This window comes from Gadus chalcogrammus, chromosome 21 (genome assembly GCF_026213295.1).
Source record: "Gadus chalcogrammus isolate NIFS_2021 chromosome 21, NIFS_Gcha_1.0, whole genome shotgun sequence".
NCBI lineage: Eukaryota > Metazoa > Chordata > Actinopteri > Gadiformes > Gadidae > Gadus > Gadus chalcogrammus.
The window spans coordinates 14,411,761-14,425,916 of NC_079432.1; the positions used below are offsets into that span (position 1 = coordinate 14,411,761).

Below are 14,156 nucleotides of genomic sequence, written 5' to 3' on the forward strand. Positions count from 1 at the left end.
ATTCAGTGACGTCAAGCCGTTAAATCTCAGGTCTCAAGATTCCCTTTTTAAATAAGAGCTGGTAACCAGAGAGCAAGAACCACTCTTAATAGTCTCTCTCTCTCTCTCTCTCTCTAAAGTGATCCTGGCGGTAGCGGTGGCATAGCGCCGGTCATCTGCTAGACAGCTAAGGACCCCCGTCTATGTATAGCCTCCACCCCACCCCCTTCACGCCTAGGGCCAGAGAAGACGCTGGAGGGGTGCGGGGTGTGTGGGGGAGAAGAACTAGCAGCCCAACCCTTTTGTACCCTGGCCCACCCTTACCCACTCCGACCCAGCCCTATGCTCGCCCCTGATTTTTCTCCCAATCCGTGGACTATACCCTCGCCTCAAACGCAGACTTCCAAAAAACGAGTTGGACCAAAACAATAACAACAACAACAGGTGTCCGTGAACGAGCTCTCTGATTTCAAAAACCTGACCATCTCCCTATCTTGTTTTTCTCTCTGTGCATAGTCGCTGGTCTTCTGCTGGACAGCAACAGGTGCATCACGTGTGTGTGTGTGTGTGTGTGTGTGTGTGTGTGTGTGTGTGTGTGTGTGTGTGTGTGTGTGTGTGTGTGTGTGTGTGTGTGTGTGTGTGTGTGTGTGTGTGTGTGTGTGTGTGTGTGTGTGTGTGTATGACCCCGATGCATCTCCGCTTGGCCGAAACCCGAGAAGTTGCGGCGTTCCGGCATACCAAGTGACCTCCCAGCCCTCGAACCCGTTGCTGCTGCTGCTGCTGCCGCCACTGATGTGAACTTGAGAAAAGGTGAATCTTTTCCATCTCCCTGCGGTGAGGCTACTTTGACGCATGCCTCGTCCGGGCCGGGGGGGGGGGGGGGGGGGGGGGCACAGACTTTGGGTGGAAAGAACCAGACCATGCGGGAAAATGGAAAACCACTTTCTCCTGGCCTTGTTCACACTGTCTCAGGTCTAAGACGCACGGCGGAGTCTAAATAGCTGCTAGAGTAGCGCAAGGGTGTGGGGCGAGAGGGCTCGTGTTTCCAGTAAATGTCAGGCATGGTGATAAATGGAGATTAGAGCGGTGGTTTTCATGAAGCTTAGCTGAGATTAGGGAGATCAGAGTAGATAGTGTATATGTGCTAAACGGTGGCCCATAGACTGTGGGCGCCTGCATAAAACTTGAGCCAGCATTACTTGGTTGCATCGAAATTCATGTGTTTAGCACCCCGGACCCCAAACTATAAGGAAAGGCTGCACAAGTGAAATCAGAGATAGACCCTACCCCATTTGCAGGGAACACATACTGTCGTGCCATGTGAGTGTGACACAAAACCAAGAGCATGAGACACTGAGTTCGGACATGAGCAAGAAATCAGAGAAGTAACAGAGATATAACTGTTAGGGTAGGTCAGTTGTGACAGTTAATCAATGCCGAAGGACGTGAAAGAGCTAGTTTGAAATAGAAGAAAGGCAGACACCCAGACATACAAAACAGCAAGTGTGACTATCATCATTCCAAAATCAAAGCCTAGCAACTTGCAAATAAGTTCATAGCCATCTTAAAATAGCACTTGTTCATCAGCTTAGCTCTTTGCTTGACTGCCTGCGTGACACATTCCATACCATTACCCAAGTGACTCTAAAAACAAAAAGAGGCAAGAGGCTTTTTTGTTGTCACATCATTACACAAAATGCATCTTTAATCTGTTTAGCTGTGTGAGGTCATACATTCAACAGCCGTGTCCATCCAGACCATACAACCAAAAAGTCACAAGATGATGGTGACTTTTGTTTGTACTCTGTTGTAAATTGTACCGCATAAGAGTAAGAGTTATCCAGATCCACACATACATATAAATGTATATATGTGTCTATATCAATATATGTATATATATGTATATGTGTTTATTTGCTCCGTAATTCTGAGCAATCCTTTATGTATGTGAAATAAAGCAATATTATATATTCATAATAATATGACTTAATCAATTCTGTGGTCTGTGTTTTGTTTTTTGCAGTAAATATAAAACTCATCTAAAATGATATTTAAAGTCCCAGCACATGGCACTTGCCATTTCCTCAAAACAGTTGTCAAGATAGAAATCCCTCGATGTTGTGACTGGGATCCATAACAAGACATTTAACATTGTGCCAATACTTCCTACATCATCATCTGCATGCATGCCTTTGCATGCATGATTGGATGGGTTTCAGACTGCTTGTGTACATTTGTTTCTCCAAATTGCCAATGTGCATGTGAAGTCATCAGATATAAAGCGTTTCTGTAAACACAATGAAAATCATCTTAGGTTACCATGAACAAAAGGTTCCCACACCAGTGTTTAAATGTAGGATGTAAGTGAAATGAATGCCACACGCACACACACACACATATATTCTGCAGTGGTTCAAGTCGCTGTAAGAAATTGGATTGCTTGACCTTAGCCTGCTGAGTGAAACTCGGATCAATCCTTGAACTTCAGGTGGCCATGGCACGTGAGAGTCTGTGGGTGGTGACTGGTGGTGGCACTCAAACAAGGTCTCTGGGATGCACATCAATGCGTACTCTCCCCCAGGGTTACAGTGGCAGCGTGATGCGGTGCAGTTGGGCATTCGTGTTGGTTGGAAGGATATTGGCAGGCAGACAGTATTAAGAAGTGGAAGTGAAGACTATGGTAGCAGAGCGACTGAAGCGGTGCTTTCATAACACTATCCAATTCCATCACCCAACCAACACACACACTCCCAGTCCACACACACACACACACACACACACACACACACACACACACACAACCCATCCCACTACCCCAACCAGCACCATCCATCAGATTACAATTGCGGCATTTAGCAGACGCTTTTATCCAAAGCGACTTACATCGTTTAATGCACACATTGACACACCGACGGCAGAGTCAACCATGCAAGGCGACAGCCAGCTCGTCAGGAGCAGTTGGGGTTAAGTGTCTTGCTCAGGGACACATCAAGACTCAACACAAGCTAGGAGGAGCTGGGGATCGAACTACCAACCTTTCGGTTACAAGACAACTGCTCTAACTCTCCTGAGCTATGCCGACCCCCATCCCTAACTCCCCCCCCCGGCAGAGGAATAGCAGCGAGCTGAGAAGCGACGTGGTAGAGAGAAAGTTTAGAAAAGTGCTGTAGGAAAGATTTAAGACCGTGATTTGTTAGAAAAGCTATGGCCATCCATCAGCTGTTAGTGAGTGAAATATTGCGGGGGGATATCTATTTCGGTTGACTGCACCTGCCTCTGTATGAGACTATTTAGATATAAGTCCGCTCCTGCAAGATTCTGACCAATCAGAGCATCTCCTCCCACATTGGCTGTGGCAATCGATCTTGCCGGTCCATCACTAGCTCCAACAGGAGGGTGAGTGCAACACTTCTCAATGGCAGAGAGACGAAGGGAGGGAGGGAGGAGAGAGGGCGGGAGGAGAGAGGGAGAGAGGGGAGAGGGTGGGAGGAGCGAGGGAGGGAGGGAGAGAGGGGGGAGAGAGGGAGGGAGCGAGGGGAGAGGGTGGGAGGAGAGAGGGAGGGAGGGAGAGAGGGGGGAGAGAGGGAGTAGAGAGGGAGTGAGGGAGGAGAGAGGGAGTGAGGGAGGAGAGAGGGAGTGAGGGAGGAGAGAGGGAGTGAGGGAGGAGAGAGGGCGGGAGGAGAGAGGGAGAGAGGGGAGAGGGAGGGAGAGGGGGTGAGGAGAGAGGGAGAGAGGGGAGAGGGCGGGAGGAGAGAGGGGAGAGAGGGAGGGAGAGAGGGGAGAGGGTGGGAGAGAGGGAGGAGAGAGGGAGTGAGGGAGGAGAGAGGGAGGGAGAGAGGAGAGAGGGAAGGAGAGGGAGGGAGGAGGGAGTGAGGGGACCTAGCTCTCTTCTGCTCTCCTATTTTACAACTCCCAAATCGTACCTACAGCCTAAGGGGGGTTCAGTATCATTGCAGATTCATGGTAAGACCACCTCAAAGGCACCTCTCCCTGTGGGTGTGGAGGGCGGGCGAGAGAGGATTTGTCTCCATACCCCTTCCATCCAGAGCCTGTCACGGCTGGAGGCGCGGAGCAAACAGAAAACGGTGTATCTGGGATGTACTTGGGAGGCTCGGGGATGGCTATGGCAACAAAACAAAAACACATTTACAACACTTTACAGGACATTTGCTGCAAATAAAGTGACATCGCGGCCATTTTACCTTGTCAGAAATAATCCCAGACCCAATCGCTCTTCAATTTATCTTTTATGTTGCATTCATGGAAAACGACTCACTGACCTGTCCCCCAAAACAAGCAAACAATCCTTTACAGTCGTGAACAGATTGTTCCTGCAGGGTCCTCCAATGAGAATGGATTACCTCAAACTGCCCGTGTCTGTGTCAGCCCTTTGGTGATTAATAGGAAGGCATTACTTAAGATAAGAGGCACCTGGCGTAACAGCTCCCAGTGGGACTCAAATACTATTCCACCCAAGAGGATTAAAGCATGCTCTCTCTAAGCAAGGTGGCAGAAATGCTTCATTTGTTTTACTTTCCATTAAAATGTAAAAAGAAGGATGACAAAAGAGTACAGCCCACTGACTGTGATGGGTTTTAGGGTGAGCACAGGATTGGATTGAACACACGTCGCTCAAATGTCTCTTGCCAGAATTTATCAATTGCAAATTAAATGAGAAGGGTTGTCTATACTCCGGTAGAGCAGAATAAGACAAGGGGTGGCACACATCAACACTCCTCACCATATGAATGTGCAGTATTGTCTCTTTTGCAAAACATTGTGCATCACGTTTGTGTCGCACAGGCAATAAACTAATCTGATGTTGTATCATCATCATCATAAACTTGTCATTTCTGCTTTTGAACCAGGTGGCATAATGCGTTATTACATTTCCTGTTGCTACATTTAAAACCATTGTGCTTCAACTCCATGTAGTGGTTTTCCCACAACCTTGTAAGATTTACATTTTTGCAACACACACTTGTTTGGCTTATGGACAACAATAAACCAACTACCATTTGATCATGAAATCCCCCCAAAAAAAGTAGAATGTGTGTGAAAAAGGCTGTATATCATGTGTATTTGAAGGGTTGAATCTCTGTGCCTAACGCAGTGGTTCAGCATATTGCAACTAATGCTGAAGGCACATCCACAAATAAATCAAATGAAAGATAGCATCCTTCAGGGCTGAGGCCCGGGGAGGGCAGTGGGGCCAGAGAAGACATCCAGCCCAATCGATATGAGGAAATCTTTCCCATTTCATTTAGATCAAGAGGATGGAGAGGTTCACCTGAGGCTGTAGAGCACAATACAGATGTGTAGAGAATCTGTCATGTTCGATTAGGGTCCTCTGAACTCTGCAAAAGTCATCAACATATATTTCAAAAGTAGCCCTGGATGTTATCACTATACTGCCTCTGCTATTTGGGCAACCAGTCACAACATTGGGAACTCAGCAAAAAACAATGTTGTTTGACTGTTCCTCTCACTACTAAATATGTTTGTTAATCGCCTTTGAAAGTTGTTAGCTGCCAACAACTAAGCTGCTAACAACTTTGCTAACCCTAACCCTCTAACAATAGGTGCATCATTATTATCTGCATCTGGTCAATGCACCTGCAAATATTGATGTGTTATTCTTCTTACAGTAACTCTTGCATCGTGCTTCCAACAATTTAACCTCATGCAAAAAGCTGGATCAATCAAGACAGGTGCATGATTATTTGATTGTGTAGGTTTCCTAACCCCCTCTGACATCTGAGAGAGGTAAGCCATTATGCAATCCATGTGCTAGCAGAACAGCTTTACTTCTTCACAGCTTTACTGTTCGCTAACAATTACATGTGGCTGCATCATACATTTGACTGGCCACTAACGGCAACGTTTATTGAGCTACTCAAAGACAGAGCTCTACACTTCTGGGTTTATACCCTTAATCCCTAATAAAAATGCCACCCGAGCGGTGCCGGGCCTGTGGTGGCCCGGTTGAGACAGTGACCCTGGTGCGGTCGCACGACATGGGGAGGGGGGGGGGGGGTGCAGGGGGTGGGCTGTGGTGGTAGAGACGTATGCGCTGTGGAAGCATCAGCTTTTAAAGAGCTAAATTTAACCGGGCCTCAAGCCCGCGCCTTGGTATGCAGCGGGCAGGCTTCTAGAACAACATGAAGTCCAAATAAGCCCGGGACACCGGTGGAGGCGCCTGGATCCCCTGCAGGACCAGCCCTTCAGGTGGTCTAAGATCTAATAAGTAGCATGTTGCTAGAGGTCTGGCTCAACAGAATACCCACTATCCGGAGAGTAGAATCACTTTTCCGTATTTCTTCACTCCTTCTGCTATACCAACAGCAAGGCAGGAAGTGAAACACTGAGGAGAATTGCTTGAAGTATATACACTATTGTACACCTAAGTGTGCTCACTATAGTCACAGAGCCAAAGATCGTGATCATTCTGGTGAAATCGTTAGAAGTAAACTAACCAAAGTGATAACATGAAACACCAAGGCTTTCTCAGAGACACAGAACCAGACAACTTGACCAGTCATCAGTTACTTCGATCATACAGCGTGGCATCCATAGGCTCCAATTGTGTGTGTGTGTGTGTGTGTGTGTGTGTGTGTGTGTGTGTGTGTTAGCGTCGGGCAAATTATTTCTAGGGAAGCTGTTGTCACCCAGCAATAGAGGCGTCATACATCATTCCTCAATGTCGCTTTTTATTGCAATTTTTCTTGCCATTGACAATAGCCATGCGTCACATACGAGGCTGAAATGTAATCAGAACGCCTTCACCGCCATTAAGGATGGTGTAATGACATCAATTACTAGACCTTCTCAGGCTCATGTTACATTTTTGGCAGATTATAGCCCATTGGGAATTTCCCTTGATTGTCGGTTTCAAATCCCTTCATTTCACCTGGTTTGTGAACAGAGAGATGCCATCGGTGCCGTCAAACAGCTTTGCTCCAATGCAGGCATTCTCCAATGCAATAAGCATTGACACCTTGCCACCAAATACTATCCTCCCTCTACCTCCAACAAACCGTTCAGAACAAATGAATAAAATCACTCATAAAAATACAATTGATCAATACAAATGACTACAGAGATATGACAATTAACAGCGTTAGACGTCTTTTGCATGCTATAACTGACATCATGGTACAACATGCTTTGCATTTTATTTCCAGCCCTTTCAACCTGTGGCCCGCAGTGATGGCATGCTTCTCTCAACGCCACATTTAAATAACATTGCTGTGTATTCTGTAGGGGAAAGCCCGCGTCTCAAATCGCTGTTGTCATCAGATCATCAACAGGCCGTGGTGAGAGTGGAATCTGAGCGGTGTTTCTGGGTCAGCATATTATAGGCATGCTGAACACGGGGGGAGCCCTTAAAGACAGGGGCCCCTCCCGTCACTTCTGGAGCCCTGGTCCCAGAGAGACCCAAAGGACGGACACACAGCGTCCACCTCTGAATGCTTAAGTCGTGGGGACATGAGCTGAAACATTTATCTTAATAGAATACGGTTTAAAAGTACTGCTGTAGTTCCAGGTTCAAGCCAACGCAGACACACTAGGCTACAGTAGACAGTATTTGTTTGTTGAGTGGCACAAAAACTAAGCCCTCCATATACAAATGACCGATAAAGAACTGCTTGCCTCTGCAATATTCCACGATATCTTCGGAATTTAAACATTTCAAGATTTCTTAAATACGTTTTAACTAATAAACAAATATAAAACAGTTGTTTTCCCCTAAATATAAACTGTTCATTAGGCCTACATACAGTGTATATGCCTAGACTGTTGTGACCACAAATTTCCCAACACACCAACATACAATCTATCATATATAACAAGCATACAGTGTTCTGCATACCCACTAGCAACCAGTCCTCAGCGTAGAACAACTAAAATAGTCATTTGCTGAGGGCAGCGTCCGAGGTAACTGAACTTATTCAAACCTGTCCCGTTGCAAATTCATTGAAGTAAAAATAGCTATGCCGTTAGCGCATACGAATATTATCCAGGAGAAGCGTTATATATTGTCATGCCGCTCAATTGCATGATAAGATGCAGTATCTCATCCCAAGCAGAGTATAGCACGAACCACACCGAGCAGATTTTAAGGAATTTACCGATGCACCTGTACATGAAACACCCAGTGAATTCCACATGATGTTGTTGGACAGACATATCACCCCCACGCCATGTCTCCCCTTGCAAAACTACCACAAGTTAAGTTACATTGCATTGATTCATCAAACAGTACACCGATACTCTCGCTATCACCGACCATTTATTTGTAATAATGTAACTATTTTTGGTGGTTTTTAGTCACTTGTTTGAGTGTGGGGAAAGGCAACTGGTGATGCATTGCAGCCTACAACGAGTGTGGCAATTGACAGCAATTAACCCCCGTGAAACTCTGAACGAATTACAAACCGCGGCTTTACAAAAATGACTTGTACTTACAGTTCTCAAGAACTGAATCTCATCTTCCCCTTCTCCGCCCTCAGCCATGGCTGTGGATAGAGCCTGCTCAGACTCTGAAAGCCACTGACTGTGTAGCAGAAACGCGACGCTGTGCCTGACAAGCTGATATTAGCATAGAGCTCATCCACCGCCATGTAGGGCAGACCGGTCAAGCCCACCGCTCGCGTTGAGTCGCTGATGCTTGCTCGCGCCAACACCCTCCCCGCTGCACGCACCCCCAACGCAGTAGCAGTGCGGAGGGACTCGGCAGCCCTCAAGAACAAGCGTGAAGAATAAAGAGGAGGACGTGCGGGTGTGGATGCGGGCTGCCTGGTTGAAGGATGCTCACAGATTAGGGATGGAACACAACACACACCGCCTGGTGTTATCCATTTGGGGGTGTTTTTGTAAATTGGGATTCAACAAGTTTGGTGGGTTGGGATGGGAATGACTCATATGGTGATACAATTTGAATACAGCCCCTGCGCTGAATATAAAGTATGAGAGAAAGCCACCCTCGCGCTTGCTTTCCGTGCTTTCCTTTCTCTGTTTCGTGCCACCCACGCGCGAGCGCAAACACGTTTATTACGCTCGCGCGGAGAAATGCGATTGTTGGGAAATCGGATTTAATTGTTTTATCAATTTATCAGTTTTTCTGAATAGGTTTCCACAGTCGCTATGGTAGTTTCGACGAATAAGTATTGTGTGAAACAAAAAAACAGTCCGCTAGAAGACATTGATTTAAATAAAGAGAGGGAAATTCGGCTGTACAACTGATGTCCAATAATTAGGGTATTATTTTATATCACTTTCTTCATCCATAAATCAACGGTCCAGTCCATCAGCAGTTACCACGCTCAATATAACGGCCAAGACTTTATCGGTGAACAGGTGGGACCTGGAACCTGGTATATAGCTGACTATACTGACCTCCAGTGGACATGAGAAGGTACGCTCGTGTACTTAATACTTTCAGTGAAGCGGCATTTCCTGGATAATCTAATTATAGGGGGCCAACCCCCCCTCCCCAAACGGGGTGAGGGCCCCCCTAGAGATTCACCAGGAAGACTTTGTTAAATTAAGCTTTTCAAATGGGATGTCAAATATATATTAGATATTTTAACCCTTATAAGGTGTTCGGGTCTGTGGGACCCGTTTTCAGTTTTTCAGTTTTTTTTTATTTTTTAACTAAGATTCATTGGCTTTGGCTCATTTTCTGTGAGGAACATGAATCAGAAAACATTTTCAATGACCCCCCCCCCCTGTATACCCCCCCATCACATTTATATTACACACAGGGTGTTCGGGTCCAGTGGACCCGGAGCTAGTTTAAGTGTGGAAATCATAGCTTCTGTGCACCCTAATTTTCCCTTCTTCCTCTCTGTGTGTGTGTGTGTGTGTGTGTGTGTGTGTGTGTGTGTGTGTGTGTGTGTGTGTGTGTGTGTGTGTGTGTGTGTGTGTGTGTGTGTGTGTGTGTGTGTGTGTATGTGAGAGGGGGGGGAAAGAGAGAGGGGGAAAGAGTAAAGCAGGTGAATGGGGCCCTTGGTGTGAGCACCCACAGTGTGCACCCACTGTTCCCGCACAAGGTTGCAAAATTGGAGCACCCAACACCATCAAGCTTGGGGACCTGACACTATAAAAAAGCTCTGTCAGCGTGGTTCCATACCACAACTGATCAAGATGGCAAAGCGATTCTCTGTTCAGACTGCCTTACAGTTGATATTTGAAGAGACAGAGGGTTTTGATGGTGATGCAGAGGAAATAGTTTCGGAAAGTGAGGATAACATTTCAGAGTCTGACACCGAGTTTGAAGAGGAGGATGAGCATCAGCCAGCTCCGAAACGTAAAAGAGCCTCAGGACTAGCCCTTCAGCAGCCAGGACAAGCCTGCGAGCAGCCAACCCCAGGACCAACCCGCGAGCAGCCAGCCCCAGGACCAACCCGCAAGCAGCCAGCCCCAGGAACAACCCGCAAGCAGCCAGCCCCAAGACCAACCCGCAAGCAGCCAGGACCAGGACCACCCCACAAGCAGCCAGCTCCAGGAACAACCCGCAAGCAGCCAACCCCAGGACCAACCCGCGAGCAGCCAGCCCCAGGACCAACCCGCAAGCAGCCAGCCCCAGGAACAACCCGCAAGCAGCCAGCCCCAAGACCAACCCGCAAGCAGCCAGGACCAGGACCACCCCACAAGCAGCCAGCTCCAGGAACAACCCGCAAGCAGCCAGCCCGAGGAACAACCCGCAAGCAGCCAGCCCCAGGAACAACCCGCAAGCAGCCAGCCCCAGGACCAACCCGCAAGCAGCCAGATGTAGGACCAGCCCGTCAGCCAAAAAGAAACGCTGTGAAGTGTGTGGACCCATGATGGACAGAAAAACACAATATACATGCAACCAGTGCAAAAAACACATATGCAATACACACACAGTGAGACTCTGCCCCTCATGTGTGGTATAGTCTGATATACGTATAATGGCCGTGTTCAAAGGCTTTGTTTGTGTTGTTCAGACAGATGTTATTGAGTATGTTTCAATTTCTAATGATGTTGATTATTTCCCAGTCATGCCTGTTTTATGAGGCATTTCCTTATTTTGTTGCATTTTAATACAAAAAGAAACAAAAACGAGTGGCACCTCTATTCATAAATGTGATTTAACAAAGGTAAAGTGAACAAATTTAACATATGCTTTGTTTATATTACTTGCGATTGGGATGAAGTAACCATCTGGTGAGTATTTAAAAAAAAAAGCTTGAGTATGTTGAATTAAAAGGCAATGGGTCCACCAGACCCAGCAGCACCTCCTGTGTAACAAAAACACGAACACCCTATGAGGGTTAAAATATGCATGTCGTTGGGTCACAATATAGTATATACAGTATGTGTATTATGCACCCTTATAGTGGATTGTACAAAGTTGCCCAGGATGAAGCCTTCTGCAATTGTCATTTGTCACTCAAACCCAACCCTACGCGGCTGCATGCCATTTGAGTTGTATTTCTTGATTACAATTCTTGGTGGCAATACACTGGCAATATATTGTTAAATGACTCAAGAATAGCCTACTATTGGTTGTGGTATTGGTTGTAAGTAAATGTAGAAAGTAATATACATAGATAGGCTGTGCTGGTTGGTGAATAATGGTGTTTAGGATTATCTCATTCTGAATATAGAATTCCTGCAAAAATGTTGCGGCTTGTTTTTCTTTAACGTGTATGGCACGTCATCTATGTAGTCTATGGTCTATGTGAACAAAGAAAGTATGCTTAGAGACCCCCCTGAATTTCATAGTTTAATTCAGTCCCTGGATTAATTGAGTTATTGAAAATATATGTGGATGTTCAAGAATATATGACACAGATAATGTATTTCAAATGTACATATCCAATAAGAAAAGGTTTTCAGCTATATTGAAAAGAAAAAATATATATATATTGTGTAGATATTATGAAAGGGGTTATCTAACTGTGCATTTTGCATTTTTTACGCGCTTACGTGTGTAGTGTGTTGACGTGCTTTACTAAGGCGACTCATTTTTATGACACACAAACCGCATAATAAACAACCCAAGAGAAAACACAATAACTGAAGAAGTTTGGAAGAACACAGGTTTATTTTCTTCCTTTTATGCATTTCACCGGGGGGAAAGACATTCCCACCATGCGCTACAGGTAGCTCTGTGGGCTCTGTGCACATCTCTTTCATCCTCAGTGCCTCCCCTTTTCTGAGACCCCTCACCACTTTCAATGTTATGCTTTCAACGGTTATCTAAAAGAGGGAAGAACAAACCTCACACAGTGCAGTGGTGGGGAGGGGCTCTGAAATGTTAAAAGGAGCCTTGAGGTGTGAGGGGAAAAACATGAACACTGCAACTGAGCCGTGCTGGTTGACCGTACCAGTATGCGTTCACTGATCGATCCATGGGCGACTGTCAGGGAACCCTCCTCAAACGGCAACATGAGAGTTACCCGCGGGACCGGTGAGTCTCGCAGAGCTCTCAGAAAATCTGGACCCCCAGATATAAGAAGGGGAGAATGATGGGAGGCGTTGGGGTCCAGTACGCCCCACCGCCACTGAAAGCCAGGGGCCAAGCAGTCTGGGATGGAGGACTCAAACGGGCCACCGGTTGCCTCTCCTACTCCCAGATTAAGAAGGAAGAAGTGCCCCGGGGGAGACAGAGCAGAGGGTCCCCTCCGTGTTGGAGGAGGAGAAAGGGTTTCAGGAGGAAAACAGCCCGGCGGCACAGCTCGAGTCACTCACCACCCGCCTCTCGACCTCCACAGGGGTCACTCAAGCTTCTGAGGAACTTCTCCACACACAGGGCCCCCCCAGAAAGGCTTCTGCTTTGAAAGGAAAACTTGATGACCCGATGGACTCGGACCTCTCAGATTACGACAATGAGACGTCCACGTGCGGTGAGCTCACCTGTGGACCAATAGGTGCCCAGGGGGACCACTCGGTCCTGCGCTCTCCGGTTGGGGTCCAATATTCTGCAGCAGCGGCGGTGAGAGAAGACGAGGAGCTGGAGATGGAGGTGGTGATTGGCAGGGTGAGTCCCGCCAGCGTCGACTGGATCGGAGTGGAGCGCGGTGGGGCCAGAAAGAGGCTGGCTCTGTCCCCTACTCTGGATGAATCCGTTATTCGCTTTGAGGCCCCATCAACAGCCCCAAACCAGAGAAGAACCTGCTATGGACACCAGCAGGAGCTAAGTGATGGCAGCTTGCGGCAGCCCCAGGTAGGTTTACAGAGGAACCACAGCCATGAACACCCACCTGTTGACATGCTCTCTGCACTGGATGGCGTTATCAGTGAGAAGAGTGAACTCTACCCATCAGCCAACAAGCGATCCTGTGACAAAAACTCATCATCAGTGTGGCCAAAGAACATTCCCTGGAATCAAACGACTCTCACTGAAATCCTGGCTGCATCGCCCAAGAGTTTGTCTAGAAACCTTGAAGATATACTTCCTATTCTGTTCTCCTCCTGTCTATGCACCCCTGGGCCCGGCCATTGCTCTCCGTCTCCGAGTTCAGCAAGAGGGAACAAGCCCAGTGTCAGACGATGTCAGACCTCTGATGAATGAGAGTTCAGAGAGCGACAGCACAGTCACGGACCGAATCAAGGATGTTCAGGGGAATTCCAATACAAAAACGTACCCTGGGAGGAAGCAAATTGAGCACAACCTGAATCCGATCATTGTTGCACACCTCGGCCAAGACGGAGCAAGCCTTCCTTTTGGATACACCGCAGGTAAAAAACATCAGTACAATTGCTTTTCTGGTTACCATTTTTCACTTTACTAAATAAGAATAAAATAAATAAGAATAAAATTAAAATCGAAATAAAATGGTATGGAGTTAAATATTATAGGGATGTAGGTTTTTGTCACTATCTTAATCTTTACTAATACTAGTAACCACATTTTAATCACTACATTTAAAAATACACCATTGTTGTAGACACTTCTATTGCTAATTTCGGCATTTCATTTTTCCAAAAATTATTCAACAATCCATGTTTATGGTTTTGAGCTCAGTTCTTGCGTTAGCAAACAAGCATTCCTGCATTTAATCCAGCCATGCATATAAATGTGCTTGCTTTTCCTTGAAAAATTGTATTTCTTACGCGAGATTGGATCTTGATGTTTCTGCTCTGAAAGCCTCTCAGATGTCTAGCCATGCTCATTGCTGTCAGGTCTTGTTTTCTTTGTGATT

General features: G+C 46.6%; 1 protein-coding gene across 5 annotated transcripts in view; it reads right to left on the reverse strand.

Annotated features, from left to right (window-relative positions):
- Window positions 1–8,613, reverse strand: part of ryr3 (ryanodine receptor 3) — a 111,309-nt gene extending 102,696 nt beyond the window's left edge. For all 5 annotated transcript variants that reach the window (XM_056581342.1, XM_056581341.1, XM_056581339.1 and 2 more), the window contains exon 1: window positions 8,449–8,613. In XM_056581342.1, coding sequence (XP_056437317.1) covers window positions 8,449–8,496 — 48 coding nt within the window. In that variant the 5' untranslated portion in view covers window positions 8,497–8,613. The remainder of the gene's footprint in view (window positions 1–8,448) is intronic.
- Between the last annotated feature and the right edge of the window lie 5,543 nt (window positions 8,614–14,156).